Source organism: Syngnathus scovelli, chromosome 13 (assembly GCF_024217435.2).
Source record: "Syngnathus scovelli strain Florida chromosome 13, RoL_Ssco_1.2, whole genome shotgun sequence".
Taxonomy (NCBI): Eukaryota; Metazoa; Chordata; class Actinopteri; order Syngnathiformes; family Syngnathidae; genus Syngnathus; species Syngnathus scovelli.
Genome location: NC_090859.1, coordinates 8,531,458 through 8,550,039, shown reverse-complemented (window position 1 = coordinate 8,550,039; position 18,582 = coordinate 8,531,458). Strand labels below are relative to the sequence as shown.

The following is an 18,582-nucleotide window of genomic DNA, read 5'->3' as shown; positions in this document are numbered from 1 at the left end:
TTTCTCAACACGTCCGTTGTAAAAGAAATTAATTTTTATGTTTGTGTTTGCAGCATTCTTCCTCAGGAAAAAAAAAAAAAGGAGGGACGGCGATGGAGCGACAGTGCAATGAGTATCTAATTCATCACGCCGCTCACGACTAGCCTACAGGGCCACTTTAATTTATTTTCACTTCACCACTTTGAAAACTGTTGGCTCAGGCTATTGGAACATATTCATAAATCTTTCGCGATAGGCTCATGGGTCTTCCGAGATAGACTCTTGAGAAAATGCAGAAAAGAGCCTGGTGAGTGAAAGCACGTGTCAAGGAAGACAAACTACTCTGCTTTTGTTGTGCTTCTAATTTATGACGGCCTTATTGACAGTGATTGGCTTGCTGTCGGATAATGGCTTTTTTTTTACCTTACTCATGCCCCTTTGATTTTCTTCAATTACTTTTTCAACTCAGGACAGTACGAGGGACTAGTGGCTAGCACGTCTGCTTCACAGTCGAGAGGACCCGAGTTTGAATTTGGAACAGACTCTCTTGTATGGAGGGAGCATTTTTACAGTTGCATTGAAGATTTTCTGCATCGCTCAATTGTGACGAAATATTACTGTATTGTATTTCCATATGATGATAAATGAGATTCCTTTCTCTCCAACATAGCAAAACATTTGTGTACAATTAAAATCCTGACCACTTAACTACTTGCAACTTCTATCTGAGCTTCAATTGAATCATTTTACCTTTTAGATCGCTGGAGGAATTTAAATTCCACTCCAACTGATATTGAGAACGCTTCTCAAGGGTCAATCTGGAGTCGGGAGAAATAAACAAAGAGCATATTAATGTGCCCCACCAAATTACTATCGCAATCCCAGTTGAAGGGAAGCAATAGACATTTTGACAGTAATTGAACTTGAGATCAGGTGAATATTTCGCCTCTTAAAATATTGTGAAAAATATTCCACCAAGGCTGGGCACCAGATTGTACTTACTGATTGAATTATTCCTAATTAAAATCTTGACAGAAATGTCTGAACCTTCAATTACAAACAATATACCCTATTTACCATATTATGTATATTCCACAGTCTTCTGTTGTTTTGCCAAATTCAGCAGACAGCAGACAACCCAAAACTCAAGCGAGTAAATTCCTTTGCAAGTTGCCCGCTGTCGTAGTAGAAAACTAGTTTTGATTTGACATAACAGATGTGACAGAATATTTTCTTGCAGCATTTCTTTTTGCCCCTATGATCATCAGGCCTGGCAGAATGCCTAAATGAGCAAATCAACTTCTTTATTAATTGTCATTTATACATCACAGTTGGTTATTTGGCTTAAAACATCTCAATGTGTAAAATGATTTGTGCACTGGAGAGTATTTAAACTTAAGTTCCCCCAATAAATGTCCGCAGTCAGTATAAGTGTTTGATCTGCCAGCGTAATCGTGATACTTTGAGAGCGGACGTATCTTTTTAGATGCGTAGCGGAAACGTCAAAGCTTGTCATCGGGCAAGAGCCCACCCCACCATTTCTACGGGGTACTTGTAAAACGTGTGATTTCTGCAAGACCTTTGACGAGTGAGTGTGCATGTTCGTGTGTGCTGACACGGATGTGCGCTAGAGCCGCTACAGCTGTTCAGGGACACGTGGCAAGGAACTGCTCAAACTATGAACATGTTGCAGGCCATCAATATACCGTAACCAGTTCCTTTATTGTGTGTATTTATTTATATATTTTTTGTAATAAAATAGTTTAGTGTAGAAGTTACTACCAGAACTACGGTTTTGCCATAATTACATTTTACCAGATTGCTACTTTAGTCTCGCTGAAATTCTTATGCTACATTATTCCTTTAAGTTATAATGACTTTTCCTCATTTGTTTTCGTGATCCTCTAAATTTACTGTAATTTCAGGTCATTTGAACCTAAAAACGACTTGCTTCAGAGGCAGATATACCAAGCACTTTACACTGCGCTGCCAAAATGCGTTAGTCACATTAAATAGAAACAAGAAATTAATTTGAGCACTTGCTCCAGTAATTTCGGCAATAATCACTCAATTTATGCCCTTTTCTGTTTATTAATTTGAAACTTCCTCCTCATGATATTGCTAACACACACACACAATCCCAATTGTAATTTTGTTAAATTGCCCATTTATTTCTGGCTAATGCATAACACTGACATTATCTTTGTAATGCAGTCTGAACATGCCTTTTATGGCTCACTGTTGTTGTTCCTTTGGAGAAAAATGACAAAGACTTCTATTACCATCTGAGATGGTGCATGTAGGATAAAAGACGAGAGGCGGCCTCACTATTTCACATTTACTGCGTGCTTGTGTGACTCGTATGTTGGCTGTGCGGACAGCTCATCAAGTGCCACCGACAGCTCATCAAGTACCACGGACAGCTCTGCCCTCCTTCAATCTCACAATTGCTTTAATAAGCAATCTGGGCTAACTATGTTGGAGTGTGCATGCTTGGTGTGTGTGTGTGAAAGAGCATATTTTACTTTTTTAATTAATAGAAGCTATAACGTCATCTCCTCATCCATGTATGTCCACTTGAAATGATTGTACTGGAAATGAAGGCTTGGAATATTTTCAAAACTGTCTGGTGCAATTCTTAGTCTGGCAGGTTAAGATCGTCAGGGTTGGACGTTCCTCGTTTGACAACACAGGCTGCTTGCTGAAAACATTTATGATAATCTTCAATAATCTACTCAGCATACCTAAATGCTGAAACTCTGAAAGTTTCTCAAAAGTGCTATTTTGAGCTCCGGTGCTGCTCGGAGAGAGTCTTACGGAATAGAAATGAAAAGTGGATAAATAGCAGCTTTGGCTGCACAGATGTGTGCAAAATGAGCCGACACAGCAAATCTTCCAATGATATGCCCCACCCCCCTCTGGTTTAAAGCTTCCACTGGCAGACCAGAGTGCCTGCTCGCCAACCTAGAAAAATGCAAGAAGCAGTAATCCACATCCGAGGTCTTTGGGTGTGATAATGATAACCCCCAATCTTCATTATATGCTTCCCCCCACCACCCTCTTCACCTTCCCATTCAAGTAAATGCACTTTATTGCGTCAGTGGATTAAGCAATGATTATTTAGCAAAATTGCAGGCCGCACAATGGTCAATTAATCTGTAATGAAACGCTGACTTATGAGGCGAAGCGTGGCATTGCAATAAGCAGGCGACCGCTTTGCAGTTACAAGCACTGACCCCCCCCCCCCCCCCCCCTCACATTTTCCCTCCCCCTCACCCCTATCTATCAACATTTGAAAATAGTGCACGCCACAAGGAGACAGAATGGAAAGGCAAAGTCACAATGGAGTTCATGGTCGTCATCATTCAGTGGATAGAATTAAGCCTTTATTGACTTCAACGCTATTTACAATGGGGCCTCTAAGGTCAAAATTTTCCTCTAGCAAATAATAGAAAATAAAGCTGAGCGGAACCCTTGCACTCGCTTTTATATACAAATCCCATAAAAACTTCGACATCATACTACACCCACATTTGATGGCATAGGCAAAAATGCTTTGCAATTCAGCCCTTCTATTTAGAACAATGGTTCTCAACCTTTTTTGAACCGAGGCACATATTAGTCACAAACTAAAAAAAAGATGCCTTGTCGGCAAAATAATTGATAAATGTTTTGGCATTATGACGTGTAGCATCTATTGGAAATATTAGTTATGAGCATTTTAGGTACACTATGTCGATATTATGTGAGGGTGAGTGTGGGCAAAGTTTTTAGGGTTATACAAGAGTATTCTGTTGTTGTTATTTTACAGCGCAATGACATTGAAGGGGATTTAGATCGTGACAAATGTATAAGCCTTAGCGGCGGTCTGTGTCACGCTGGAGCAGCAAGAGCTGCCGAGAGATTTTTGTAGAAAGGGTGTGTGAGGACAAGACATCACATTTCCAGTAACTGAGTCGATGCACAGTGATCGAGTGTAGTTGGGGGAGAGCGTGAGAGGTGAAGAAACAGGAGTGAGTGATGGAGTGAACCAAAGGCCACGTGGAGGTGCGCGGCGGGAGCAAAAGTGAGCGTAATGAAGTCAGACAGAAGTGCAAAGAGGAGAGACAAAGTCGGCGAGCAGAAAAGAGTGGACAGCAGTTGAAGTGACGCAGGTTGACGTGAGGCTCGGCGCTCGTGAAGTATGGTCAGAGGAAGGAGAAGGGTAGGCACTCTGTGTTATTGTGCGGTGGGCCCCGCTGGCACCCGACTCTGCCAACGAGCGGCGTTGATCCGTGAACTTGCCATCTGGATTGTCCCACAAATCACATTAAAGTTTCAAGTCCAGGAATACATCAAGCTAAATGAATATTGGATCTGGGGGCCACAGACAGGCCTGATGGAGAGAGAAAAAGGCCCGTGCAATTTGAGTCTTTTGTGGTCACACCATGAGTTATCCATCCACTTTGCTCTTTCCAGAACCCGACCTTCCCCCTCACCCCACCCCATCGGGTTGACGGGCAACAATCATTGTGCGGTTGAGGGAAGCGGCTTTTACTGTATAAATAAAAAAAAAACTGGAGAAATTAGAGTACAATCTGGTAAATCTTGCTCCTATTTTGGCAATGTTTTTTTTGTCATTAGGGAATAATTAAAATAGAGTTAAACTGTTGCTGTTCTAACATCTTTATTAAATATTCTCGTAATAAAAGGGACGTGTTATTGTTAACTTTTTAGGGATAGGCTGGAGTTCACCAGCAAGTCTAATGAACCTCTATAAATAAAAACACTTAGCTGGCCCCCATTTAACTCACCGCTGACTGGTTATAGTTGGTATTTTAGTGTTCCAAGCAGGTTTCAGGAAATTAAATGTTCATCTCAGCATGCACAATATGCGACGTATGCTTAATATTGTTGAATATGAACATTCTAATTAACTTTTAGCCATCCCAGTTTTTGCATTAACATTTTTTTTTAGCGAGTGAAAATAAGTAGCTCTAATTGAAGTGTGCACACAACGGAGACACTGTTTGACAGTTTATCGGCAAATTATTCAAGTGTATTAAAGCCTTTGCTCTCCCCATTCATTACATTGATTCATCATGAATTTATTAAGTTTTTCACCTTTCGGTGAAAATAATGCACGAGTGGAAAATTGAAGAGGGAAAAAAACATTCATTAGTGCGATGTTATGTTGTGGTTCCTGCGTGCACATTTTCTGCTGAGGCGACATTTGTGTTCAAGTAAGACCGATTAAAAAAAAATATATTGCTTTCCCAATGTTCCATACAAAAAGGGCAAGAAAAAAACCTATTTAGTTTTTTTTTTCCAGTCCACTGGGTTGTAGAGCCGGGGATTTATTTTCAGGCACTGGGTTGAAGAAAAAGGCTTTACTGCCACACAGCCTTCATTTCTGTGAGATCTCCTGTGAGACATCAATTGGCCCAGAGTCCAGAAATATTGAGAGATGGTTAGATGGGTCGAAATGGACTTCTGTTTCCATTTGTTCGCCTTTAGTTTATATACCAAACTAAAAAGACACTTATGGATCAACACCGGCACAATATGAACGGGACTCAAGTGCAGTGATATTTTATTACAGTACTGTAGCATAGCAGTATGTCCATATATTCCTTCAGGTAAAGATAATATTGCAATATTTTTTTGGGGAAGAAAGAAAATAACTGCAATAAATGACAATGAATATACAACTGAAATATAATCAGGATATTTTTTCAAGAATAACAAGACAGCCAGTGGTTCCCTACATCATCAACAAGGGGAGATCTTGCAGTTTATATGCACCTCATGTGCGCCAATGTCATGCGCGGCGAGTCAATTTCTGCAATGTCAAGCACTATGCATGCCTTGACCGCCCTGATTTTATAGGGAATGGAGACAGTGCAAATGGCCTCTTCCACTTCTGTGGGTCATCTGGTTCCTATATTGATATGCAATGCACACAAATGGGGACTCCTTTGTTGACTAATTTTGTGAAATACACAAACATTGCTTACAATGGCGGGGGTGGGGGTAACAATTGTGTGGTAATTATCAAATAAAACGACAGTACACTCAACGGGAGGCATCAATCACAAGTGAAAGCTGTCACACCGAGAGTGAAGCCCGTACAAAAGCTCATGTTGAACATTGAGAACGTCTGAAGCACGTCCTTTAGAGTGCCCTGAAATTACACTGCCATTTATTTCCCCACATGCAAAACATTCACAATCATCAAAATATTGTTCAATCCTTCTTTTCCATTGCCATATAATATAAAATAATCTCCCACACATCGACCTTTATGTTGGTCTTTTCCAGGTCTTCAGGTGATTTTCCCAGAGTACCTTCAGGAGAAGTTTGTCCAGTCAGCTCTGAGCTACATTATGTGTAACGGCGAAGGAGAGTACCTGTGCCGCAACAACCAGTGCATCTGCCAATGTGGCGACGAGTATCCCCAGTGCAACTGTCCCATCACCGACATCCAGATCATGGAGAACACCATGTTGGGCATGGCTGAGTCGTGGGCGTCCTCCTACAAAGAATTTGAGAACTCCGGTGAGTAGAATTTTATTTTTTAAGAACGGAGTTTTGTAGTTTGCGAAACTGAGTTGATCATTTCCGTCATTAACTGCTTTCAGGGTCATGGACAATTAGGTAAGACATTAGGACCAAATCTCTCAAGTAAGATCAGAGATTGCATATGGCAGCTACGGAGAATGCAGTTTACAAGGTCTTCTGAATAACACGGCAGTTACTGTCAAATTTAAACTAGACATGACCCGCCTCGCTGACAGTTGTTTACTCAAGCATGCAAATAACCGTTTGTAATGAAACACATGCTGCTTCACCAAGTCAAAACATGTTATCTGAGCACATCTGTTCTAGTAAATATCAACATTTTCACGCAAATGAGGCACTTCAGGAAGAACATATCCTCGTCGTGTTTTCGGTTTGATAAACCATCACTACATCTTGGTGTTTCTAGGAATTTCTATTAAGGAGCAGATCTGTTCGTTTCCGTTGCATACATAACGTAGCAGCTGTCGACCCGGCAGGAGAAAGTGACATGTTAAAGGTCTTTTTAAGGGCGTCGGATTCAGACGTTCCTTAATCGTGAACCGACATTCCCGTTGAGGGTGGTGTGTGACATCAGTGAACACTGGGTGGAGGAGAAGGATTCTGATATCTCTGAAGCAAACGAGCAAAGCGGATCTGACAAGCCTCGGGAGGACGAGGCAAAACTCTGAGAAACGTCTCCGTCGAGGCTAGGGCAAAGAAAAAAAGCTGTTCGAATCTGTTGAAGTACGGAGAGGAATCGAGTGTGGAAGGTGTCGAACTTTGGGTCCTTTCAGCATGCTGGTTTATCGTAGTTAACTGAAGGTCGTGCCAAGCAGTGATTGAAATCCCCAAATTGTGATGTAATGTGTATTAAGCAATTTAATTTTGGAGCTTCGGAATGATGGAGTGAGAAGGGGTCTATGACAAAACTACTTTCAAGTCTCCACTGTGACAAAACTAAGGGTCTAACAATAAATAAATACATGCCTCTCTGCTTTTCCAGATGAGTTCAAGTCCTTCCTGAAGAGGCTGCCCTCCACTCACTTCCTGCCCATCAACAGCGTGCACTTGCTGTGGGGTAGCGACTGGGACCTGCAGGCTCGCTACAGGCTGCTCCAGAGCTCCCTAGAGGTCCAGCGGATCAAGATCCAGCGCACTGCCCGCAAGCTCTTTGGCCTCAGCATCCGCTGTCACCACAATCCCAACCACCAGATGCCCAGGGAAAGGTGGGTAGAAATACAATCTTGACAGAACACGCTCAACTTTTTATGCTTCAAAACCCCAAGGTTCGAGGTGACAATGCACTTACTTATTTCGGAAGAAAAAAATGTCCACTTTCTTTTTGGGGGGGGCAGCCACTGCGTCACACTTGCGCGCTTTAAAAGGACATCATCCATTATAAATTATGGCTCCGTTATTTGTGTCCATCACGTCGACTTAGTGCCGAGGTTTGCACATGCCTACCTCACTTGTGTAGTTCCACATCACCGTCTATAAAAGCAAATGCAGCTCTGGGAGTGTTGTCTAAAGGTCATTGCACACATCTGCCGCCACTTCCCTGCTCTTGCAGCTTGAGAGCCTCCACTACGCCGGTGCGCCGACGCCTGACATGACAGCAAATACCCCAAAATATAAAACGGTGTTCTGTGATGAGGGCGTCACTGTACAAGTTAAAAGTAGTGAAATATTGATTTACGCGTTCTGAAAATGAGCACTTAGATTGTCACTAGTCCCTCGCCTGAGTTGGCTTCTCAAGTGTTATCAAAGATAGCGTGCGCTTCCCCTACTTAGAGCTTCTTTCGGTAAGAGTCCATCAACAGTTGTTAAAGCGTCATTCCAGTCATGCAACAACACTGTCCAAATACCAAGTTTTTCCCCTTTTTCAAGACATTTCTTTATCATTAATTTGTTTAAACCGGGATAGTTATAGTTAGATGATAATGAGCTGGCATGCAGCATTTATGAGTGTTCCGATGCGATAATGCTATCGAATAATATCAGTGTCCGCCCCAAATAAATAAATAAATAAATAAATAAATAAATAAATAAATAAATAAATAAATAAATAAATAAATAAACAAACAATATTGGATTAGATTAATATTGGTTAAAATAAAATTATTTTATTGGGCTGCATCCAATATTTGCAGTCATGTTTCTTGCGCGTCTATTCAGCAGGGTCTGAATCTAGCATGCGGATCCAACGTGTAACCTAAATGTTTGAATAAATGGGTTAATGTTTTACCATATTTAGTGTTGCTGACTATTTCTCATTTGATTAAGTCTCTTGTAACATTTCATGCTAAAAACAGAATGCATGTATCATTCCCGCTGATTGCTGGCAGACTGCTACCTGCAGCAGGGTTTGGTTCCTTGCATATGGTTAAATTGTTAACTCCTCTGAGCTAGTAAGGTTGGTAGTACTTCACCAGCATTATTTTTATTGCGGAAATAAATTTCACAATACTCAAAGTATATACGATTGAAAATTAGTATACTGATAATAAAGCTCAAAATGACTAGGCTGAAGCGTAAAGCTTGTAAACGCCCAGTCCCAAAGGTAGTTTCAAAATGTGCTGTCATGTATGTGGTGTTAGAACATAGGTCCCTCGCACCAAGTGGGACTTGCCCTTACTTTTGGCAGCCCTCATCAATAGATGAGGGAATTGCAGCAAAACTGAAAATCTATCTGTCAAGTGTTTCCAAAGTGTGTGCCCACCACCACCACCACAGCACCTCCTCAGGGAGGCATTTTAACATCCACGTCCAAGCCAGACAGCAGCAGCTGATGATGATGCTGTGAAAGCATCTCAGGCCCACAACATGCACCACAGGGCCTATCCCCAGCGTGGGACTGCCGCCATTCATACATCAAAACCCACAACGGGGTTGCATGTTGTCACACAGCCGCCAATGTTGCATGCTTTTACTTGGAGGGTCGCTGTGAAAATTATGTTCAGTGGCGCCTCCTGCAGATTCCTCCGCAGTCCTCTCAGCTCCCCAGAAGTGCAAACATCACGAGTGGCCATCCAACGCTTCTCGCAACACATCTTTATAGGATAAACAAAACAATCTGAAGCAGTCCAAGAAGGCTTTAATGCTAAAGTTCTTCTGACTAATTAAATGTTCTTGGCAAAGGATGCGATAATTCACGTTGCTTGGCAACGTCAAGGTTATTTTAGTCGTGGAAATGCAAAACAGTATGTGAATAAATGTACCCAGGAAACATAATGTGCATTCTCTAATGACATGATGTTAGGTAAATGCTCAATGTTTACCTTTTAGACAATAAAGTATTGAGAACATAAAGCTCCAAAAAGCCGTAGTAATTGACTACAATATTCCTTGCTCCACCAGAAGCGTTAATGAGTGATTAATCTATATGTTTTTATATTTAAAATGTAATCATTCAATGGCAACCTGGTCCCATTACTCCCGGGAGATTAATTCTTGTAAAGCTATACCTAAGATTTACTTATTCATGTTGAAAAAACCAAATCTGACATGTATGGAATTAGAATGACCCCTGCAAAGAATTAGTACAATATATTCATTAAGTGATAATAACTCATTCCTCTAATTGCTATGACACTCTTGCTCGGGTGGCACTTAGTTGGTAATCTATGCCTGAGAAGAATACATATTGAAAATAGTCATTTACTTAAAATGGTTTAAATACGACTGTGACTAAACAATTGAAATAAGAATCCCCACACACAATCAATGTCTCTTATATAAAAACAAAAGTCTGCCGTTAATATTCCAAATAATAAAGGTAAATTAATGTTTTTTTTTTTCCCTGTTGATTCGACTGTCTCTTTGGGAGGAATTTATGATGCATTTAATCTGAGCTCATTTAACTTTGAAGCCCCTCACAGACGCTAAGTATTCTCAGTGGAAATAAACATCTATTCCATTTGATTGTTTTTTGATTTCCTACGACAAATCTAAGCAAGCCAGACATCGCGGTGAAAACAATTTATCTCGCTATTTCAACCTAATAATGACATGAAATGATTGCATTTTTTTTTAAGTTTCCAAGGCTTACTTTTATATGTCTATTAGTTAATGTGTGTCAGTTCTCGGGGGCGTTTTACTTTGAAATAAAGCTTACGTAAATAAGACTGTTAAACTTATGACGTTCTTTCAAATTATAGTCAGGACCAAACTCTCAAAACGAGCTGACTTCAGCCAGGCGAACTTTCAAATGTGCTGCAATTCTTGATCATGGGATTATTTTTGACCAACAGTCATGTCACAGATACAGACAATTAAAACCGGTTCAGAGCTCAATCTGATTTGCTATAGAAATCATAAAGTGGTTATTATAATAAATGACTGTTTTGGGGAGTTCTGTCATTCACATGATGTACTCAGAATAGCGAGCGTCGTTCCCATTTCCAGTTGCTAATTGGAGCAGTGCTGCGCCCCGTCATGGCACCATTATGCAAATCAGCCGCTTAAGAGTTTCATGCAAATGCACAATTAGAATAGAAACCAGAAAGACACATTCATGCTTATGTGCATATTTAACCTGCTGCCTGCTAATTAGCATTAATTTTTGGGTGCCGTTTCTAATACAAATCAACAAGTGTGTGGTTGAAATTTGTACACAACTGCTGGTCAAATAAGAGCGACATTATTAACGCTTCACGACAATCTATTCCAACACTCCCGCTCTATCTGTCAACACCTGGTGCAACAACTGTATGGTTTTGGCCAAAGCATTGCCTGGAGCTTTATGGTTTTTACTTTCCCCTCACACCCTAATTTCAGATAAACATACAGCCACAGCCAGGGCAAGCGGCATGAGAGTTTGAGTCTGCCCAGAACCAAAATGATAATGATGTGGATATGATAATATGAACATTTTCCAAGGCAAAGCTTTTTCACTTCACTGATTCGAAGGTGCTTTGAGTCGACGCCAAGGACAGTCTAACGTAAAAACCAACAGAGCAAAGAAGCCAAAAATCACAGGCCAAAACGTTCTTATTATTAGAATTGAAACGCTAAAATTATACTGAGGTATGAGAAAGAAAGCAAATAAAAGGTAATACACAGTAATACAGCTCCTGTGATATGACCTACTTACAATATTTCCAGTCTAGCTGGATTTTCCCAAAATGTATTATCTTCTTCAGGACTCTACTGATGAAAGAGAATACTTGAAAGCTGAAGAGGAGGAATAGTGTGAATGCTGACTTTATATGCATCGAACTTTATTTACAGGTTCAAATTCAATAAGTGAATACAAAAAGCATGTAGCGAACACAAACAAGGCCTAAACATGCGACGCGGTCGTCATCTTTGGTAGCTCTTGAAGACATCTTGTGGAGACCTGCAAAGTTCCTACAGGTGATCTGTCTCGGTCACTTGTTGTGCCATTTACCAAAGTTGGAGGGAAGTGCTGCAAAGTATTTTGCCAAATGAGGAAATTAGTAATTAAGAGACAAGACAACAAACCTGATCATTTCAGTTTGCACTGATCATTTTGTAAATACATTGTACCGTATTTTCCGCACTATAAGGCACACCTAAAAACCTCCGATTTTCTCAAAAGCTGACAGTGCGCCTTATAATCAGGTGCACCTTATATATGGACCAATATTGAGCCACTACAGCTGACGTGTCCAAAGTCCGACCCGCGGGCCAAATGTATATATCTTATATATGGACAAAGTTTTAAAATGGGCCATTTGTTGAAGGTGCACCTTATAATCCGGTGCGCCTTATAAATGGACAAAGTTTTAAAATGGGCCATTCATTGAAGGTGCACTTTATAATCCGGTGCACCTTACAGTGCGGAAAATATGGTACAATCCTTCATATTGGCAATATGTACTTTTTTTTATATTTGTGGCCTGGAGGTGTTTTTCATAGGAATAATTTCTGTAATTGACATCTTTACCCCATCAGCATAAGTTTGTTGTGTGTAATTTCACTTGGCAAAGTTGTTGTGACACCATTTGACCCGGATTCAACAGTTTTCCCAGTGGGAGTCAGTCATTGAACTACCTTGTCTTCTTAAAGGCAGCTTCAAATATGAAGTGCTTCCTAAACCGATACGTCAGATCTAAAGTTAGCCAGCTCAGCGTCCTCCATAGGTGCAAACTCATTTAGGCGTATAGCTCGGGTGGGATTTGCGCTCTGGTAACAATGCAATGTCATCCATCATGGTGAGAAACTCGGGTTCATTAACATGTCATGCTAACCTTGACCAACTCTCCTCTCTCTCTCTCTCTCTCAAAAAAAAAAAAAAAACTGAATTCACTTCCTATAATCAGAAATGAAGTTCCAATACTGTCAGGATGACATGGAAAGATGCCTGCGGGGAAGCGCAGACGAACTAAGAATAGGAAGTGCTACCTTCCACCTGAGGGAAATAACTAAACTCCTCCCTTTTGTAAAAAGGAAAGAACGTCCTACTCTCTCGTCTCCATCACGCTGAATTTCCGCAGAATTGCCACCTCACAGACAAGGCGGACTAAATTTCTCCAGGGAATGGATCATTTTGGCATTTTACAGCCACCACCAACAATCTCAACCCTCTCCATTATCCACCTCATAAAAAACAACCTTATTAAATGCACAAGAGATTCCAATTCAACGCACACAAAAAAAAGTAATAGATGTCTTGCAAAATATTAAGACGCTTGGAAAATTGTCCTTAAATGTAGTCATATTTGATCAAATTAAATGCCTTGTGCGTAGGGTCAGAACACTGCCATGGGCTATTCAGATGAATATTAAATGTTCGTTGTTTATAATAAATGTTAGGAAGCGTTTTTCATTGTCAGTCTTAAAAATTTCATTGACCATACTTTTTTTCAGCATCACTGCTTTTTAATTTGAATTTCCTGGTTAGTGTGACGTATGAAATAAGTGTTGGCAGCTTGAAACGCAACAGGGTATGGGAAATGAGTCTCGGGTGTTAAACTTCACGCTCTTGTTACGGCTCCAGGCTACAGGCTGGCCTTGGATTACAAAGGCCACACCGTAAGCGCATAAAACAATTTCACTGGTACTCGCCATATTCTTACATAACCATGTACGAGTCTATTAACACATTGGAAACTAGAAAATTGTTGGTCTACTCTGATTTTTCATCCTGAGTCCGCACCGTACGCACACATGACTAGTGGGAAAGGGACAATTGCTTAATTGGTTACTTTGTCCTCCATCTTGCTAAAATTGTAACCCTATATGTATATTTCTCATGTCTTTTCCAACAAGGTCGGTGATGCAGTGGCTCAACAGGGTCCAGTCTTTCCTCTACTGCAATGAGAACGGCTTTTGGGGAACCTTCCTGGAAAGCCAGCGAACGTGCGTGTGCCACACGGGTGTCACCCTGTGCCAGCGACCCATCCCTTGTGTCATCGGGGGCAACAACAGCTGCGCCATGTGCAGCTTGGCCAACATCTCGCAGTGCGGCTCATGCAACAAGGGCTACAAGTTGTACCGCGGCCGCTGCGAGCCCCAAAATGTGGACTCGGAGCGGAGCGAGCAGTTCATCAGCTTCGAAACGGACCTGGACTTTCAGGATCTGGAACTTAAGTACCTGTTGCAGAAAATGGACTCCCGACTGTATATCCATACCACGTTCATTAGTAACGAGATCCGCCTAGAGACTTTCTTTGACCCTCGGTGGCGTAAGCGCATGTCCCTGACACTCAAAAGCAACAAAAACCGCATGGACTACCTCCACATGATCATCGGCCTGTCCATGAAGATCTGTCAGATGCGCAACAGCAGCATCGACCCCATGTTCTTCGTCTACGTCAACCCGTTCAGCGGCAGCCACTCGGAAGGCTGGAGCATGCCCTTCGGTGAGCACGGTTACCCCCGCTGGGAAAAGGTGCGCCTTCAGAACACCCAGTGCTTCAACTGGACCCTGTTGCTGGGCAACCGCTGGAAGACCTTCTTCGAGACCGTCCATATCTACTTGAGGAGCCGAGCCAAGATCCCCACCGGGCTCCGCAACGACACGGGTCCTGTCGATCTGGCAGACCCAAACAAGCGTCAGATCTACATCAAAATATCCGACATTCAAGTGTTTGGCTACAGCCTGCGTTTCAACGCAGACCTCCTCCGCAGCGCCGTGCAACAGGTCAACCAGTCGTACACGCAGGGAAGTCAGTTCTACTCTGCGTCGTCCGTCATGCTCCTGTTACTGGACATACGGGATCGGATTAACCGTCTTGCCCCTCCCTCTGCGCCCGGCAAACCCCAGCTGGACCTCTTTTCATGTATGCTGAAGCATCGGCTCAAGCTCAACAACAGCGAAATGATCAGGGTCAATCATGCCTTGGACATGTACAGCACAGAGATACTAAAACAATCAGATCATCTGACTGCAAAATTGTGTTGATCACTTTAAGATGTCCAACGTAAGGACAGAGAACAACACAGAAAAAAATGCCCGCCAATGAACTGAACCTCCCCTGGGTGGGCTCTTATTTCATTTTTTATTTTGCCTTTTTCCTCTTTTGGACCTTTTCTGCCTTTTTGATGTAACTCAAACTTTGTAAGCATAATTCGTAAAAAGAAGGGGAGGAAACGAAAAAGGCATCTATGAAAGGACGATGTTAATCGGAACTAACGTTATAGGACTGTAACATACGTGTCCAAGCATGTCTGTCATTCCTCCAAAGAACTTTGTCAGAGAGAGAGAGAGAGAGAGAGAGAGAGAGAGAGATTTAAAAAAAAGAATACTCACGATAAAGAGGCCTTGATCGGAAGGTTGTATCTGAAACTGCCATTCTTCTTTACCTGGGAAGTCAAAAAAAGAAAAAAAAAACATTTTTAACAAAAAAATAATAATCAAGCAGGCAGACCAGATATCTTTTATTTCTGCTAACATGCAAATTAAAAATGTTTCTATACACCTTAAGGATTTAAAAACAGCTCGATAGCGTGTAACGTAACCAACACATTTATTATAGAGTCTTTATTACTTCTCCAACCCTCGGCGAGTCGGTGAGTTATGAAGCACTCGGTCATCGTTCTGACATGTAAGGCACACGCAGCAGGCCCGTAATGGATAGTCACGTCAAATAACAAAAAGCCAGCTGTTTATATATATACATATACAGTGGATGTGATGGTGTGTGTTTGTCAGCACATACCTTTTGACTTTTTGGGGGGCTCGATAATTAATTGAATGTGTCCAGTTTTTCAATTCTTGCGTGTTTTTTTGGTTTGGTGTGTTTTCACAAGGCAGTAACTTTTCCGCTGCGTGACTGCGTCATTGTCGTGGATTTAACAGTCGATGCTAATTTTGTACTGCTTTGCGTAAAACGGACAAACAAACAAAAAAATAGTAACGATGTTGTGACTGCTGGTTTGTGAAGCTTTTTCTTGGGCACCAAAATGTTAGCATTCATCCATGAGGCACGCTGACTAAAAGCCATAGACGCCCCCACCCCTTCCACCCCAAAGCTAGAATAAGGGTTGATCACAATACGATTTACTTGTCTCTCAGTTGATTTGAGACAATAACCCAGCAATTGGCGAGCCACATTTGTTGCAAAAAAAAATATTCACATGTAAAATCATATATTTTAATCTGGAATATTTTCACTACTGCCTGTATTTTTGTTTTTGCTTTTATTCCATCCCAGATGACTATGTATATAATCCCATTTGTTGGACATGGAAATTATATTGTTTCTCTCATGTGTTTGGCTGGTTATACCTGTTGACCTGGTGTCCTTAATAGTCTATCGGCACAAAAAAAGAAGATCCCAGCTGAATTGCAAAACAAATCTCTTGAGATTTAATTTTTATTTTGGTTGCTCGGATCTTGCTATATATTGCTGCTTCACTGTTGAATGTAACACAAAGTCTTGTGGATATTCGCAGAGGCACAAATTCCGAATCCATACCTAGATTTGCAGTTTAATTAGTTTCTTTTTTCCTAATTTTGCCGCAATTAACAGTATTTAAAGTGGACATAACATGGAAAATTGACCTTTTAATCACTTGTATACACACAGTTGGTTTTCTGATGTGCCTGTCCACCTGGTAAGTGTAAATCATTTGTGAGCTACGTATCTATTTCTAAAATGTGTGTGAGCAAGATTTTATGTCGAATTTGCAAAATAATACCTTCGCACTGATTTTTTTTGCCCATGATTTGGCAAGTAAGCTGAGTGACGAAACAACATTTTTGAATTAGGATGGACTAAACACAACTGTTGTCATGTCGAAGTTAAAAGCTAAGCAGAGCAGGAGAGTTACCGCACATTAACCTAAGCTACACATGAGAGGTAGATGAGACTAATTCTAAATTTGTCATCAAGGCTGCAAAAAAAAAAGGATGAGAAAATTTGTGATACTTGGTGCCGATCTTCGAACTGTTTTTAGTGGTAAAAAAAAAACATGTCTCCTTTAACGTGGGTTTGTGATATCCCATTGATCCCATAATTGCTTTATGTTATCGGCTTGCGTGTGAATTCCTGAATTGCAAAGTTCCACTTTGACTCAGTTATCATTTCACGCGGTAGACTTTGGAAAGTTTTCATTGTTAAAAGTGCAACGCTGTTATGTAAAAGGTTCCCTCCGCCCCAAACAAACTAACATTCTAGTGTCATTATCATATTAGTTTATGCAATTCAACTACGAATTTTCAGCTTAGTAGCATGCTAATATGGAAATGGTAAAATGTGGCGAAACATCCCAAGTGCAACATTTGCATGCTAACAATAATCATCTCTTATATTGTATATTAGTTGACTCTTCCAACACTGAAAGCAGGCGTCTCGACCATTTAGGCTGACTTTTGTTTGGCTTTTGTGTTCAATGTTCAAATCTCGCAGATGCTTTCATACGCGAGTGTACTAACTGCTGAAACTGTGCCTCCTGTGAGTGGATGTCAAATCAGAAAGTCAAGGCTTATAAAAGACGCGGTAAATACTGTTGGTCCCTGTTTCATTGGCACTACATTGGACAATTCTTAAGAAATTATACCCTATAATTCTATTTTTAATTGATTATTCTTATGATTAAGTGCCTGTTATGTATCCCTTTAACATATTTAGAACTGGTCAAAATATCTCTATCAATGACAATCTCCTGTTAAGGAGCTTTTGCTTTCTAAATTCAATTCTATCCCCAATTTTACACGATACTTTTTGCAGTATTATGCTTGTTGCAGTAACCTAATTAGTCCAGTGTATTAGTGCAAAGTATAGAGTGGTTCTCATCAGGCCTGTCACACTTTGAGAATGTTTTTGTGTTATCGGGACCATTTAACTTTTGTTGTTGAGCAACAGGAAGGTCCATAAAACATGCACGTCTATGGTGTTTATTTTGTTTTCTATATCATATACTGACAGCGTAAAACCATTTGTATACAGTGAAATTACGCCAACCTACTTTAAAAATGTGACTATTTTTCACATTTATGGGGGCGAGGTTAGTCATTTTGACTAAGGTGAGTGATATATGGGAATTTAAAAACTATTAAAGGGAACCTCAAAATGCACCTAATACATAATGAATGAGAAACTATTTTTGAATTTTGCGCCCAGACAAGAACAGTTTGCAAATGTTCCGCTACTTGCAATGTATACAGTAGAACTAATTTAACGGCAGTCATTTACGCGTCTTGCATCATGCTATGTAGTGTTGCTTACATGTATCCATTAAATGTGTCCTAAGAATTTCGCATCTAATACCTTGCCAATGTAAATGTTTTTTTTCCTCCGTTTTGTTGAGGTCATATCAGCTTCTTTCAATGAATGTTTCATATTATAATCTATTTCTCATTAAAAAAAAAACTATATTTAATAATATTTGGCATGCTTGTTTTTATTTTTCATCTTCCTTCTTCAGAGATTTTGCATGCTTGTTTAAGGATATGCGCCCTGTGTTTGGCTGATGGCAAGCAGTGCTTCAGCTCACCTGCAACACTAATGAGGACAAGAGTGATAGAAAATGGAAGAACGTAAGTAATATCTGGTCATGGCATTTGTCTGTAATCACAGCACAATACTGTACAGCCTTACATGGTACTTAGGTGGTTAGGTGATATGTAAAAATGTACCGTATTTTCCGAACTAT

General features: G+C 40.6%; 1 protein-coding gene across 2 annotated transcripts in view; it reads left to right on the top strand.

Annotated features, from left to right (window-relative positions):
• brinp1 (bone morphogenetic protein/retinoic acid inducible neural-specific 1) overlaps positions 1 to 18,314 on the top strand; it is a 120,952-nt gene extending 102,638 nt beyond the window's left edge. For both annotated transcript variants that reach the window (XM_049737468.2, XM_068652748.1), the window contains 3 exons: positions 6,280 to 6,516; positions 7,523 to 7,745; positions 13,753 to 18,314. In XM_049737468.2, the coding sequence (XP_049593425.1) occupies positions 6,280 to 6,516; positions 7,523 to 7,745; positions 13,753 to 14,887 (1,595 nt within the window). In that variant the 3' untranslated portion in view covers positions 14,888 to 18,314. The remainder of the gene's footprint in view (positions 1 to 6,279; positions 6,517 to 7,522; positions 7,746 to 13,752) is intronic.
• Positions 18,315 to 18,582: the final 268 nt, after the last annotated feature.